At 31.1% G+C, this 16,056-nt stretch overlaps 4 protein-coding genes across 4 annotated transcripts; 3 read left to right on the top strand and 1 right to left on the bottom strand.

The window, feature by feature from the left end:
* Nucleotides 1-2,208: 2,208 nt before the first annotated feature.
* HELRODRAFT_73883 (hypothetical protein) lies at nt 2,209-2,541 on the top strand (the record flags this gene model as incomplete). Its single annotated transcript, XM_009014061.1, has 1 exon — nt 2,209-2,541. The coding sequence occupies one exon, from the start codon at nt 2,209-2,211 to the stop codon at nt 2,539-2,541; it is 333 nt and encodes a 110-aa protein (XP_009012309.1).
* A 4,434-nt stretch (nt 2,542-6,975) lies between these two features.
* On the top strand, nt 6,976-9,516 carry HELRODRAFT_97443 (hypothetical protein; the record flags this gene model as incomplete). Its single annotated transcript, XM_009014060.1, has 7 exons — nt 6,976-7,137; nt 7,436-7,566; nt 7,811-7,941; nt 8,200-8,365; nt 8,724-8,828; nt 9,103-9,305; nt 9,445-9,516. Coding segments are annotated over exons 1-7 (963 nt in total), but the record flags the coding sequence as incomplete, so codon positions are not given.
* Nucleotides 9,517-11,342: 1,826 nt separating this feature from the next.
* HELRODRAFT_73787 (hypothetical protein) lies at nt 11,343-12,061 on the top strand (the record flags this gene model as incomplete). The annotated part of the gene is made up of 3 exons (XM_009014059.1): nt 11,343-11,526; nt 11,613-11,752; nt 11,891-12,061. Coding segments are annotated over 3 exons (495 nt in total), but the record flags the coding sequence as incomplete, so codon positions are not given.
* Nucleotides 12,062-13,038: 977 nt separating this feature from the next.
* HELRODRAFT_73817 (hypothetical protein) lies at nt 13,039-14,116 on the bottom strand (the record flags this gene model as incomplete). The annotated part of the gene is made up of 2 exons (XM_009014058.1): nt 13,039-13,209; nt 13,928-14,116. 2 exons carry the CDS (start codon nt 14,114-14,116, stop codon nt 13,039-13,041), a joined length of 360 nt encoding a protein of 119 aa, XP_009012306.1.
* Between the last annotated feature and the right edge of the window lie 1,940 nt (nt 14,117-16,056).

Below are 16,056 nucleotides of genomic sequence, written 5' to 3'. Positions count from 1 at the left end.
ATGATTTAACAGTTAATAATATAATCTAAGAAAATTTTAAGATTTGTTTTCATCTAAAGACGCTCAACCTTAATTATATATATTCATATATTGACATTTATATATATTTATTAACGTACATATTGTGTAGTATAGGTTTAGCAATATTCAAAGTGCATATTTTTAAGATGTATATAAATATCACACACACCCATATATGTATGTATATATATATATATTTATTTATTTTATATATATATATATATATATATTTATTTATTTTTTTTATTTTTTTTTTATTTTTTATTTTTTTTATTTATTTATTTTTTATTTATTTATTTTGAAGGATGACCAAAAAAGATAAACTTGTGATAAGAAATTCTTGTTCTAGTAAATATTAAATGTAAATAAATGCTGTTCAAGAAAAGGTGACTATGATACATACAAACAAAAACACTCCCAACATACACCTGACACACACACTCACCCACGCACACACACATACATACATACAAAATATGATTGCCTTTTTGATATCAAGTTAAAAAAAAGTATTTTGCATATTATACATATATATAAAGAGAGAGAGAAAGGAAAAAATTGTATTTCTTATATATGGCGCGAGAAGCAGAAAGGCAGACAGGCAGGCGGGCTTGTGTGAGGAGGAGGAGGAGGAGGAGAAGACAGACAGAAGATATTAGGCATCGGTTAGCTTGTTGTACATAACAGTACATACATGTCGTTCAAGCAACATCCCTCCTAGCTTGTACATTTATCGATAGTTCCGTGTACGCTCGCTAACGTGTACAAGCAGTTTTCCACTATATAAAAATGTCTCTGTAAGCGAAAATTGTTGAAAATCGTCCAAACAACGACCAGCATATTTTGCGAATTTTTAGAAAATGAATTATTTTTATGTTTTAGAATGATCATAAGTGTATTTCGTAATTATGCAATTATTTAATGGTTAAAAGTTCAACTGTTGTAATGAAAGCACAACAGGTTTTGTTATTATTGTTGAAAGACCGTTCACGCGCACATACACACACATAAATGTGTGTATATATTATATATTATATATATATATATATTATATAGTGTGAGTACGCTTTTAAATTGATTATGTTCATATTTGTATAAAAATGAATGCATAAAATATTTTTTTCCTAGATAAGTTTGACTGAAATTTGACTTGACGTTTTATAACTGAAATACAACGAAGTGTGGTGGTTGGAGATTTATCATTTTCAAAATATCTGGTAAACAATTGATGGAAATACTGTAAAGAAGCGGAATTGTCCCAGTGAATAATTGTTCTAGAAAGACATGCTGACCTCATCGAGCACTTCCAACAGCAAAGGACCCTTCATGCCTTCCATGCCCGATTTGACGCATCTAACGCAGGAGGAGAGATTAATCATCGAATCAGTCATCAACCGCCAAAAGGAAGAAGAAGAAAGAGAACAGGCCGCTCTCAGGTGAGATTTTTGTTGTGTGCGTGTGAAGTCCTTAACATTTTTCAAAAATAAATATTTCGCATGCAAATGTTGCTTCATCATTCTTTCATCATTCTTTTAATTTTACTAGTTCTTGATATCTTAATTTTCTTTATCTTTACGATCTCTTTCTCTGTTCTTGAAAATACTACTTCTCCCTCTGCCTACTCATACTTTTATGCTACCTCAAAGATCCATGGATCTCTCTTTTATACTTCATATTTCTGAACTACCTCCTATCATTAACAATTATTTTTTAATAGTCAACACGGGTTATTAAACGTTGCTATCTAATCAAACTAACTAAGCCTCACGTAACTGTACGACGTTACAAATATATAAATATTTTTTTAATTATTTTGAAATACGAATTAATGAATAAAACCATTTTATTTTGTTTCATTGAATAAACAGATCATTGCAGTCGGATGCCAAGCGACACGACGCCATTCTAAAAAGTCAAGAATTTCAAGAAACGAGTCAAAACTTTCAACACCTACAACAACAACAACAACAACAATATCAACAACAATCACAACCTCTTCAACAGCAACAACAACCTCTTCAACAGCTACCACAACATCAGCAGCAGCAACAACAGCAGCTCATCAATCATCAGCAATTTTTTCCTTTACAACATAATGATCCGTCCCAAGTGTCGACCAAACAAATTCACTCCACTCAACAACAAATTCACTCCACCCAACAACAAATTCCATTGCAACAACAACAAATGCCATTACAGCAGCAACATCAACAACAAATTCATTCCACACAGCAGCACATCCCATTGCAACAACAACAACAAATTCCTTTGCAACAACCACAAATTCCATTGCAACAACCACCACAAATTTCACTACAACAGCAACAACGTTCCCAACAAAACCCAGTTTTGTCTCTCTTATCTCAATCCCAGGAAATGGCGGACACAAATGTTTGTAGGCTGTGCAACAAAACCAAGTTCGCCGACGGATCCGGTCATCATTGTTATTATTGCAGTCTCAAATCTTGTGCAAAATGTGGTTTCAGTTTGAACTTACTGCCAAATAAAGTAAATAAATAATAAACACATAAATGTTATGATTTTTTAAATCTTTCTTGCTGTTCTTGCATGATTTTTAAGGATTCTACGTAAGATAACCCTACAAAGCATTTCACGTTGAAGCAACCCATCTGGCTGTTGCCTTATTATTTGTTCGTTGCAACATTTTATTTTTTCAACGCAGACATGTGCTATCCAAAAATGATTAACTAATTAATTGAATCGATGAATGAATGAATGAATGAGTGAGTGAGTGAGTGAGTGAGTGAATGAATGAGTGAGTGAATGAATGAATGAATGAATGAATGAGTAAGTGAATGAATGAATGAATAAATGAGTGAACGAAAGAATGAATAAACGGTTAAACATGTGAACGTTTGAAAATACGAACGAACGAATTAATAAATGAATGAACGTTAACAGATCCTTTACATCATTGTTTACTTGTACGTCAGCTCTGTCTATTCGAGATTCTTAATTTTATTACATGTCTTTATATTGTTCGTTGTTATATCCACAGACATTAAGATATTAAATAAATTGTACACGAAATTAAGCATTAGCATAATATTTTTAATCGTGCAACCAATGATCAACAAATTGAAGATGCTACAAAATGTTCTTCGTTAAATCTGCTCTGTCTCTACGGCATCTCTTGCTTTCGTGCTGGCCTCTCTGGAACGTCTGTAATGTTGAATGGATGAAATAGACAAAATATTTGACCAACTTTGCCGATTTTTCATGATTGTGTCGATTCCTTGATTTCTGAATTGTATTCGAATTTAAACGTTGCTATTTTCGAATTATAAATAGGATGTAGCTCTTATTAATTTCTTTTTGTATGGCTAAAAATTGAAAACCATAATTTTTAAAATTATTTTGTTTCTGTGCGATGACTTATTGTTTGCATCATCTAATATTTAATGAGAAATTTTTATAAATTTTCTATACTATTAAAATTTTGACGATAAACTTTAAAAAATTTTCATCCAGATAATATGGTGCTGTTTGAACTGCAAAAACATCTTTGATCAGAGCAGTGAATCACAATTTTCTTTGCCAACCAATGCTCAACAGAATAAAACAATGGGATCATTACATTTTACGCCCAACCAACAAAATCAAATGTCTCTCAACGAACGTCAGCAATATGAATTTCAGCTTAAACAGCAACAACAAATGAAATCGCCTACTTTTCAAACATATGTGATTCAAAATTTTTCTCAGCAGCCGCCATTTTTAGATAACAAACAACAAACCATGCTGCAACCTGCATCACTCTCCAACACCGCTCAAAATTTTCAGCCGAATGTGTGTCAGCAATCGTTTTCAAACCAAACCGCCAACCAAACCATGAACCAATTTGGCTCTTCTTTTGCACAACGCAATGCACCAAACCAAACTCCTAACCAGCTAATTCACAACCAAATCACTAACAAGGTTGATTTTACGACGGGAGTTAGCGGCAACCACCCAGCATTAATCACGTCACATGCACCTCCTAATTTTCAGTCAAGTTCAACAAGTCACATGACTTCTTCATACATGAATGCAGTGGTCAACCAAAACTCATTCAATCAAAACCAGTTTACAGGTATGAAGTTGATTGCTCTAATAAAATTTATTGATTGCTTCAATTTTCATTTTTTAATGAATTATTTAACAGTGTTTTTTGGCATATAAAACACAAAACTATCTGTTAAAACAAACTAACTAAAGTATTATGTCAGCTGGCGAGTTAACTTTGCGACCAAAAAATTGAAATACATAGTTGAAACCACTTGTGACAATTTCATTATTTTCACCAATAAAACATTTTCAGCCGCATTGCTTTTTACAATTTTCCAAAAACTTATAATGATTTGATCATTCACGTGATAACTGAAGACGATGCAACTTTTTGAGTGTTATCACATTGACAATCTGATAATTAAGTGCTAACAATTATATAATAGAGAAAAATAATATAATTAGGTATTTAATCAATAGTAGTTATAAATTAATACATGCGTTTCATCTATTCTATTAAAAACTACTTAAAGGTCCCGCGCAGGCCCTGGTTGGGAACAACGCACAGGACAACGCAAACGCCCAATTTGTAAATGACATTAGTATCATTCGTTCATTCAGTGTTTGCTTCAAATTTTTGACCTATTTAAATAAATTTATTAATCATCCTCTTCACTCGTCAAAATTTTATTAATTTGTTCACAGATGGCTACAAACATGCAAACTCTAAACTCTTCTTTCATGAAAGATGAAAGGTTATTACTGTTATCTCAGCAACTTTTGTTATGTCGGTTACCATTATTTTAAATTAGCATTATTTTATAAAAAATATTTTTAAATGCTCAAAGACAAACAATTTTTTAATATAACTATACATAACCAGTAGCAGATCCAGAAATATTCAGTTGGTGGAGAAATATTTCGAATATTTTAGACTTAATTTCATTTATTTTCTTTTTTGGTAAAACTAAAAAACAGTTTAATGACTTTCGTTCAAGCGGGCTTTGTATTTTTTAACGAAAATTTTGACAACTCTTGTATTCAAAGGATTTTATTATGTTTTAAACCGCATTTTCGCGTCCCACTTAGATGCATCACTAATTCAAATTTTTTCAATAATATAACAAAAATATTTAATCTCATCATTTAGTTTTTCAAATAATAATATATTATAATATATTGTCTGATTTAGAATGAAAAGTGATGGGAACACAGCAATGCCAATGAGCACGTACATGTCGGGACCATATGAACAGCAAGGAATGCAACCAACCGGTCCAATATTCAACCGTGATTATGCTGATAACAACTTCAACGTGGAGCAAAGACACTTGAGAGACGAACGTTACCCTTCTCGAATGCCTCCATCATCTCCAACATTTGGCCAGCGACCCGATCGGCTGATGAGATTCGACGCAAGTAATGGCAAGGGGAGGAGACTGCCAATAATTTCAAATCATCGGAAAGATATGAAATTTCACGATCTGAACTACGACATGGCCACCTACAACGACAATCAAAAATTTCATATGAGCGGCAGATCGAGCAGAGGTGTCAACAAAATGAGCAAACGACAGCCCTCGATAAGTAGTTCAGATGACGGCGGACAGAGCACACCGGAGGGAACTAGTGGCGAGGAGGTTGAGAGCGGTAGTATCAGCGAACAAGGATTGCAAGGCTTTCATCATGGTCAGTCTGCCAATTTGCCTTTAAATTTTAATAATGCATCAACGGTTTTTACCAAACATATAAGAAAATTCAAACAAGTGCCAAACATCGAATTAAAAGAGAAAATTAAAAATTCTTGTTAAAATTTTATAACTGGTATTAAATAAATGAACGACTGAAATTCACGTAACAGATTAATTTAAAAATGGATTCATAATCAACAATTTCAGATGAATCTTGGAGGAGCAATTCAATGCTGGTTGATAAAATCAACAAATACCTGGCTCCAGTAAGTCGTTTCACTATTCCAAGCTTTCGTGTATTTTCATTAATACAGATGAATTTAATTTTTTATTTAATTTTTTATAATTATTCATGTAATTAGCATTGAAGATATTTTCTCAAACTTACAAATAAAAAATTGTTAGTCGAGACCAACAAGATGGACGCTATCGGATGATATGAAGTACAAAATTGGTCACATGGTCCTTAAAAAACCAAACGGAAAGGAAAATGGGGAGTTAGGTTGGAATTGCGATCATTGTAAATTATCAATTTTCGTTAATCAGCTAAAAAATAAAATAAACTTTCAAAGTAGTTCAGTTAGAATTTCTTCTTAAACCTGATTGAAGGCTTGAAGGTGACGGGAGGAAAGCAGACGTCAACAGGCGTCTTGGGAGCGTTCATCACAAAAGTTAAGAAGGACAGCATTGCTGACGTCATTGGCAAGCTTAAAGCGGGTGTGTTTAGTTTCTATAATTATAAAGTTGCGTTAAAAACATTTGAATCAACATTGTGAGTAGCGGATTTTTTCATGAATTAACGGATTCTATCAAATAAAAATCTTTACCCCACAAAAACACCGAATTGATAAAAGTTTTGTATATTGTAACATCGATGTTGACTAATTATTTTTATGAAACTTGTAGAACATTGAAAATTTTAATAAAATTAAAGTTAAAAATTTTATACAATATAATATCAGTAAAAATTTTGTGGTAAAATTTTTAATTTAATTTTCGAATAGAATAGAAATTCTGAAGTCACTATGAATCTGTTAGATCGAAAGTTAAAAAAAATCTTTTTACAACACGTTTCAAATTTTGATCGTTTCTGTAGACGATTGCGAAATAATGAAATTATTGAACATTGTTTAAAACTTTTCAACTATTTTCAAACCATCGCTTTCATACGCCTCTTTATTTTGCTAAATAAATTTTACTTTGAATCTAACCAGCTTTCAAATTTAACAAATAAAAATTCTTTAAGGAGATGAGGTTGTGATGTGGAACGGGAAAAGTTTGCGAGGACTTACGTTTGAAGAGGTGTATGATGTTATATTTGAATCGAAGATGGATACAGATGTGGAACTAATCGTTCATAGGCTCATTGGACCAAGGTCCCTGAATAAGGCCAAAAATATAGAAGACCTTGAAGTCGGTTCGTGTTGAACAAACAGATTGAAATATTTCTTCTTGCTTACAAATATTTTAACAAGTGCTGTTCAAACAAATATTCACACATAAATGTTAATAATTTCTTTTATAAATTGTATTTTGCGTAGCTAAAAATGAATCCAACTGTTTTTTTATTATATATTTGTCCTTATGAAATATTTAACCAGTTCATTAAAAGTTGTGAAAATAAATTTTGGGATCTGATACCCTCTTGTTCTAGATCAATGATAAACACGAAGAGACATAAACACAGACACGTACGTATATATAATTTGATGCAGACCGATATGTTGCCCCTCTTGCCATCCAGCCTAGCGTCACAGTTACCTCGCCAGGCTCACCTGAACCAAGCCTCAAACACACACAACAGAATTACGGAGCCACGCATTCACAAAATTGCGGCCGGATACAAGTATGTTCAACCGATTTTTCATTTTTTAATCAAATTATTATTTTCATAAGCAAATTGGTTTTTTTCCTTTAAAAATATTTTCGGTTCAGTACTTTATTTCATCATTTTAACAAAATAATGTATGCGGTTTAATAAAATTCAATCAAATAAACTCTTTTCATTGTAATTGCATTTTCGAACTCCATCTGGCTTATATTTTGTATCGTGAGACCCATAAATATACCGACCTTTAACTTTCTATAAGTTGAAGATGTTCTATGTGCCAACGTTGAATCAACTAACAATAACGATAATAAACGCTGTTTCCCTTCTCCCGAGAGAAAATGGTCAACCGAGAAATCCTTACTGCAAACTTTATGTTCTTCCGGACAGGAGGTTTAAAATAATTTGTTTCATTTAAGAATTTCATTTAAAATAACTAATGATTTATGTTAGACAGACCTGAGATGGTTAAGAAGAAGCCAACAAGTAGACAAATGTATTTATTTTTATATTTATACCGTAGCGCGTCTGAAGCACTTGTTTAGAGTGGTAGACATGAAAAGCTAAATCGACAATTAACTATATTGACTTTATTAAAGCATTTCGAATTAAATGATGGTTAAATAAATGATATTTTCACTAAAATAACAGTGAGAAGAGCAAGAGACGAACAAAAACCGTTGCTGGCACTCTGGACCCATTCTGGAATCAATCGTTTCTGTACAACAGCGTGAAGAAGGCGGATCTTAAAAACCAATCGCTTCAAATTGTCGTGTACGATTACGACCGGATAGGCAGTGGAGAATATGTTGCCGAGGTATGAACGCTTCACATTTTTTTAGGGTTTTATTAATGGACGTTTTTCCATTTTTGCTTTTAATAGTTCTAAAATATAAAATTAAAAAAATTGACGGTCTTTGTTTGTATAACAAAGTATTTTCAATGTAATTGTGTAACAAGGTATTTTTAATGGAACATCATTCACTCATGTAAAACTTTCTTGTTTTAGTGCAATTTTTAAATGTTTTCTTTTTTAATTTCAACTGTATAAAAATCTTGAACAAACCTCCACATGAACGCTGACTCGAAAGAAATTATAGGTTTAGAGTAAAGTCCAAAAACTTTTTGATGTAACCAATTTAAGACGTTAATCATAATCATCTTATCTGCAATAGACCGTGGTAGACCTACACACCTGCGATTTGTCAGACGAAGCTCAATGGTTCACATTATACCGCCACGATGATGGAAGCACAAACATACAGTCCATGTTTTGGCAGGTAATATTTCGTTTTATTATTTGATCAGTTTATAGATGTTTCTTAATTACTATGGACTCGAAAAAATAAAAAATAACAGTAAATGATGTTCCTCATCATTTTTATTTACCCACTTATTTATCTCTGCAAAGTGTTCAACAAACATTTTTTTTAACCAGTATCAATTAAATTATAAAAAAACTATTTATCTATTTATCTGTAAAATTTATTTTATTTGCTTTGATTTTTTTTATTACTACAGTTTATTAATGAAACGACAAATTTTCTTTTAAAGCAAGCTCGATCGAAAACATCGACGACCGGCACCATGAACAACAAAGACCATCTATCTCCTCAAACCACAGTCAACTTAAGACTAAGTGATAGCGATGTTTCAGAAATGGATGAAAATAATGACGAACGCCGGCGAAGAGGAAATCTATTTTTAAACGGAAATTCTGCTAAAAATTCGAGAGCCAAATCGTGTTCACCATCAAGGTTATTTTTTCTGGTTATAATTCATTTCATGTTCTAATTTACATCATCGCTCCTTAGTGTAAATTTTATATTTATTTATATTCATTTCTATTTTATACTTTATTTGAATAAATCATTCAACTTATTCTCAAATTTTCAGTTCATTGAACCTGATCAAAAAGAGACAACTACCTCAAATACCGATCTATTGTTCACAATCCAGCATTGATCGAGGTTGGTCTAAAAAAAATAAAAATAATTAAAATAAATCTGTAAAAAAGTAAACTTAATATGAAAACATGAATATAATTGAAGCACATACTTACTAATTACTGCACATGCGTTACATTACAGTGACCGAAGAATTGGAAGAGAGAGCTCACCGCATGAAACTCAGCTTGAACATCAAGAGACCAGATTTATGTCTTCCGTTTTCAGATTCTGAACTTACGCACAACTCTCAATTTTGGGACAAAAAGTTACGGCATTATGGCCAGTACAAACCGCAAATACCAAACGTCACTCTTAAAAAACACATGAATGGAGGCAAAACGTTTTCTGGCGATAAAAATTTTGCTACTGGAAAGAACATTGAATATGGAACCGCAAGAAGAAAAGGATCAGCTGGAAGTGAAATTATGGGTTAATTTTATTCGATTAACTTGTTTGTATTGGCCGTATGTAGTTGGCACATTTGTTGATCAGAACGCAAAAATTAAATTAAAATTGCTACATTTGGGCTAATAAAAAAATTTCATAATAGATCGAAAATATAAGTACGACTATGACATAATGTTGTCTCCGATTGAATCTTCATGCTGGCCACAACGGAACACTCCCTCGAATGCAGAACAAAAAGCGATGGCCACTCGGGAATACAAAAAATCGTCTAAAGGTATGTTGATAAAACATTTATACAATTTTTTTTAAATTTTGACCCAACAAATTCTTCACGTTTGGTATGTTAAACGAACGAAAACTTCAAATAATGTCAGGCGAATACAACATGGACGCTGACGAAGCGGTGCAGAGTGACACATCGGAAATAAGTGACTTCTCCCTTTCCAAATACAGTATTAGGTCTGCACGGTCTGACCGACCCCCAAAACATTGGTCAGTATTAACAAACATTTTTTTAATGAGCAGATAGAATAAATTGCGTAAATCATCAGAAAATGTTAATATTTTTAAAATTTAAATAAACTGATTTTTATATAAAATAAGAAAACCGATATAATTATTGCGGAAATAAACTATATTTTTAATGATGTATGAGAGATGCATCTGAAAGCTGTGGTTATTTAGCTTATAGACGTTTGAAAATAAAAATAACAATGCAAATAAAGATTTTTTTTTCAAAAAACAGTGATTTTGACAACTTTAACACGAATCATGCGACGACTTCTAGAAACAACAAATACTCGCTCGACAAACAACAAAAACAAAACTCGAAGCAACAAAATCAGGATGAACAAGAAAACCAAATAAAGGGCAAGAAATCAACGAACGACGGTAGCATATCTGATTCGACGGTAACATTCGACAGCCGGAAGAAGCGGAGATCAAGCATCGGAGAAAAAATGGCTTCTCTCGTTGGATTTCATAAATTTCACAAATCAAATCAAAATGTAGTATCAGGTTGGTAGCTTCACATCTGCACAATTGTTTTTTCTTTGTTGCAAAACAGAGTAACAATGAAATTACAGATACATCCAGTAAAATTCATTAAAATATTTTTTATGTTGGTTTTTTAAGATGCTAATACAAAGAAAAAAGCCAAAAATTTTAATCCCCTTGACGTAAAATCAAGTGACACGTTAGTTTCAAAATTTATAATAATAATAACAATAACAATAATAGTAATAATGAATAGAGGTAGCTGTATGCTAATGTTATCTGCAGGTTTAGACTTGATTACGTAATTTCTTAAATGTTGTTTAAATTAAAACAGCATGATAGATTTTTTTAATTTTATTCCTCAAAATTTGTTGCTACAAAATCAGATGGCGATTTTCTCCGACCACAGTTAGCAACACAGGGACATCATCAAAACAAGTTTCTGGTAAATATGGTGGATTTCTAGAGGGTTTGGGTCCATCTCAACTGGTGGGCAGACAAGCCCTCGGATCTCCGTGCATGGGTGAAATTCAGTTAAGCATTGCAGACACCAAAGGTCGTTTAGAAGTTGAAGTAATTAGAGCGAGAGGCCTCACTGCTAAGATAGGATCTAAAGTATTGCCAGGTGAATAACAATTATTCAAATTAAAAAATACCATCGCGTTAGCATTATATTGATGTTATATTTCTTATGTTTGAATGAAAATGCAGCTCCTTACATCAAAGTTTATCTCATGGACGGCAAAACGCGAATTGAAAAGCAGAAAACGTCAACTGCGAGACGAACTCTCGATCCTCTCTACCAACAGCAGCTGTGCTTCGTCGAACCCCACCGTCACAGAAATCTGCATGTAAATTGTGTTTGTTGATGGTATTCTATAAAATGTAGTTTTCATTATTTTTTCGTTGAAAAATGTTCTGACAGTCTAGTTTCAAAATATTTATTGCAAAAGTACACAAGAGTTACTAACCATTCATAATAATTTTAGGTCACTGTGTGGGGCGACTACGGCCGTTCTGAAAGGAAAGTATTTATGGGAGTGGCACAAATAAAATTAGATGATCTCGATCTTTCGAGCATGGCTATTGGCTGGTACAAATTGTTCAGCAATTCATCCCTTGTTGGAACGCACACAACTCCATCGCTCTCCAACAATTAACAAAACGCCAGGCTTTAAATGTTTAGGTCGATTCTTTCAATTTCTAAAATTTATTAATTTTCCATGATCATACAACTGTTTAACTTAATCTAAAAATTCAACGGTATCTTCTCATATTTTCCAATAGTTCATTTATTTTCTTCAATTTCATTTAAAATTATTTTAAACAAGTTTGTCCCACCTGTGATTAACTTTTTTACTGTAAAAATATCTAGTTTATTTAACGATTTAAAATTAGAAAAATGTTATTGAGTAAATGTAAAAAAATATGACAATTCATTTCATCAGCTGTTTTTAAATCGCTTACAAGTAAAAATCTTTATTATAGAGCTCTTGATTAATTAGTAACGCAATATATTTACGTGTCAATTTTATCTGCTCAATCGGTTCAGAACGAGGTGTTTTTTCTAACTTGAATTGTTGTTTGTGACTATTTTCAGAAAACTGTTCCTTTATTCATTTTATTCCATTAGAAATATTATGATTTCATGTAAATAAGTATAGTTTAAGATTTCATAATTTAAGTTAATTTAAGTAATAAACTTTCTCATTCTTCCTTCTTTCATAAAATTAATTCTAATTCCCTCTAGTTAGAATGTGTTTGTGATAATATAATTTTTTAAACTTTGTAAAATAATTTGCTGTTGATTTTAAAATGTTGAAAGCGAATTAGACACAAATTTTCTGAGTTCGACAATTGCAAGAAATTTCACAATACAAAAAATATATAGACACTACATAGCTCAAACTCCGCGAGACATCGATGAAATGTTGCTAGATCAGACTTGAACTCAGTTTAAATTTTCATAAAAATCTCTAATACTCCCAAAACATTCTAATTTTGAAAATGCCAAAAGTATTGATATGAATTAAAGATAAGCTTACTCAGATTATAAAAAAATTCAGATATTATTAGTACGAGGAGCTTTCAATCATTTTTTATTGTTATAACGGCAATTACGGCTAAAAAAACTAATTTATTGAAAAAGTTTTAATTTTTTAAAGTGTTTTTGAACTTCTTCCTTCGGATAAGGCTTCAAAGCCAGACATGTGGGAATGTTTTCAGGCTGCTCAACCCACAATTTGTGGTCAATATTATTTTGCGTCAGCACAGACGACAGATCTTCAAGAGTTTTCTGATCCTGAATCTTAAAAAACGTTAGATGTCTTTTAACAGCAATGTATTCAAGCGATAAAATTATTATTCTAATAGTAATCAGAAATTCTATAAGTTTACATAATGTCAAAAATAAGCTAGAATTTTTTGCTGAAAATCTTTTTGAATTAAGGGATTTTTTTTGAAATCCTACAACCAGTCTGGTGCTGTATTGATGGATAATTCATACAATCAAGCACTGTTTTAAAATGAAATATTATTACAAGATTCAATATAAACTATTCGTATCGTTTGGTCACTTTCTTCTGTCACCATTTGCAGTTAAAGTGGTTTGTCACCATTTGCAGTTAAAGTGGTTCTAATTGCGGGTAAAGGTGGTTCTAATCACTATAAACAATTCTAAATCATTCTTTAATCTCTAACCACCTATCAAAATTCAGACTCTTGAAAGATTACAGAGTTAGGATAAGGATCGTACCTAACACCATGTAGACAAATCGTTCCAGAAAACATTTGTCCAGCTAAATAGTTAAATCATGTTTGACTAAGATTCAACATAAAAAAACACTCAAGTCCAAAAGTAAATAATTACAAGATGTATCCAAGTGAACAGTCCTTAACTTAATACAAAATCATAAAAATATGAATTTAAAAATAAGAAGTTCTATATTTTTCTTTAACAAATTTTTTTTGTTTTTATAATATTAAACATGAACCAAATTATTTAAAAATAAAAAAAACCAAATTACTTCCAGAACGATTTTGTGCATATTGTTTAGGTCCAATAAATAATTCTTAGTGTTGAGGTCCTCATAAAACAGTTTGATAACTGATGTGGAGGCATGGCATGCTTGAGCTATCAGAGCCCCAACAGGCCATTTTAATGAGTTTCTTAAATCAGATCTCACCACAATATATTGAACCAGCCTTTCAGTCATAATTCACAAAGAATTAACAGTTAACTTTATCATATGTCAAACCAGTCCTAAAAATACAAATGTAAAAAAATTGTATAACTCTCACAATTCTCAACCATTAAGGTTAAGTTTATCATACAATGATAATATAAATTATAAATGATTACATTATGATTATTATTATAGTTTCTATAGGATATCTCTTATAGATAGAGTCTAAAAATAAAAAGAAAAACATTTGCACAAAAAAATCTCTTTATAGATAAAACAAATTGTAAATTTAAAATTGTTTTTATTTATTTATAAGTTAAGCAAATAAATTTTTAAGCCATTTTACATTTTTTAAACAAGGTTTCTCTTGTTCATGCAAGTAAATTTTTAAATTATAATATTATAATAATAAATAATACAAAATTTACATTTAATTCCAAATAAAAAAATAAAAGATCTAATGAAACCAATAAAAAAATTAGTTACATTAATTAATATTAAATGAATTGAAAGTCTTCCGTGAAAAAAATTGAAAGTGAAAGCAAAGGGAAGAGTGAAAGCTGAAATTGAAGGCTGGAACTTCTGAAACTGAACTATACTACATACTACACTGTTACAAAGAGTACGAGCTAGTTTTTTAATATTTCTATTATTAATCAAAGCAAAACTTCAAAACAAATTGATTTTAATCTAATCTTATTGAAATATGATATATATTAATATAACGAACTATGCAACTTATCCTATTTTACTAATTTTATGAAGAAGATACAAACTTTGGTGAAGGTGGCTTCAATTTTATGGATAAAAGTAGAATCTATGAAACCAGAATATCGATTTCATTTTATTAAGACCATGGATATATATCCATGATTAAGACCTTCATGTAAAACAGAATGGGTAAAAATAGAGTTTAATGACGTAATCGCTTCCAGGACAACGCTTAGAGAAAAACACTTTATTATGACATCATTGCTTGTGTAACTCTATCTTAGTAAGAGCTAAAAATATGTGCAATGCAATGCTCTTTAGTGATCAGTGATCTTCAAAATCATTCGGTGAACGTTTTTATATATAGGGTGCTGGTGCTGATAAAGTGTACAAATTTTTTGAAAAACATGATGTACAAATTGTCCACTTTGATGAAAACTTCTTTCGGTGAAAATGTAAACAGCGTGTTCATTTGCATTGTTAGAAATTATGAATTATTGAATTTAAGCCTAAACGACTGAAAAAATTACGGTTCCAAAATTAAAAAACCAATGTTGGCCTGAGATAACGTTCTTGAGTAAAAATTCTGATCTAAATTTTCAACATTATCAGTTGAGAAATGAATTGCTAATTTCCTTTTTGATTCGATATACTTCGATGGTCTAAGTACATAATAATATTTTAAATCATTACGATGAAGCAGCGTTAAAAAAAAATAACAAGTTTGAGACACTGAAACCATTTTTACAAAAAAAAAGTTAAGTTTTGCTTGAAAAAATTATAGACAGCCACAGTAAAAGTGTAGTAGTAAATACAAATTAAAACAAATCTATTCAAAATTACAATTAATCTTCTTTGTTATCTGACGAAATTTTTTTTACTTTTTTAAATAGTTTAAAATGTCGTTTTTAGTCAATTTCATTAATATCAACAAAAATTGAAATAGATTTATTAGCTAGAAAAAAAATGATGAAAGATATTTTATGAAGAAAACACAAGTTTATTGGCAGGTTATTTCAGAACATCAATTGTGACAAGATCATACGCAAGTGCTTAAATTTAGGAAAAGAAAGATAAAATATGAAGCCATCCACTAAATATATTTTACAAATTGAGTCATTATTTAGGTGTTAAATATTCCCATTTGTATTTTCTTCTTTCAGATTTTTTACGTCCGCGTTCGAAGAACTGTGGTCATTTCCAAAGTAAGATTTGTTCAGAAAAATATTTGATGAAAACTGATCAAAAGGATGAGTCAC

The sequence above is a fragment of the Helobdella robusta genome, assembly GCF_000326865.2.
Source record: "Helobdella robusta unplaced genomic scaffold HELROscaffold_13, whole genome shotgun sequence".
Lineage (NCBI taxonomy): Eukaryota > Metazoa > Annelida > Clitellata > Rhynchobdellida > Glossiphoniidae > Helobdella > Helobdella robusta.
The sequence above is the reverse complement of the archived record's forward strand: the minus strand, read 5'-3'. Positions and strand labels throughout refer to the sequence as shown.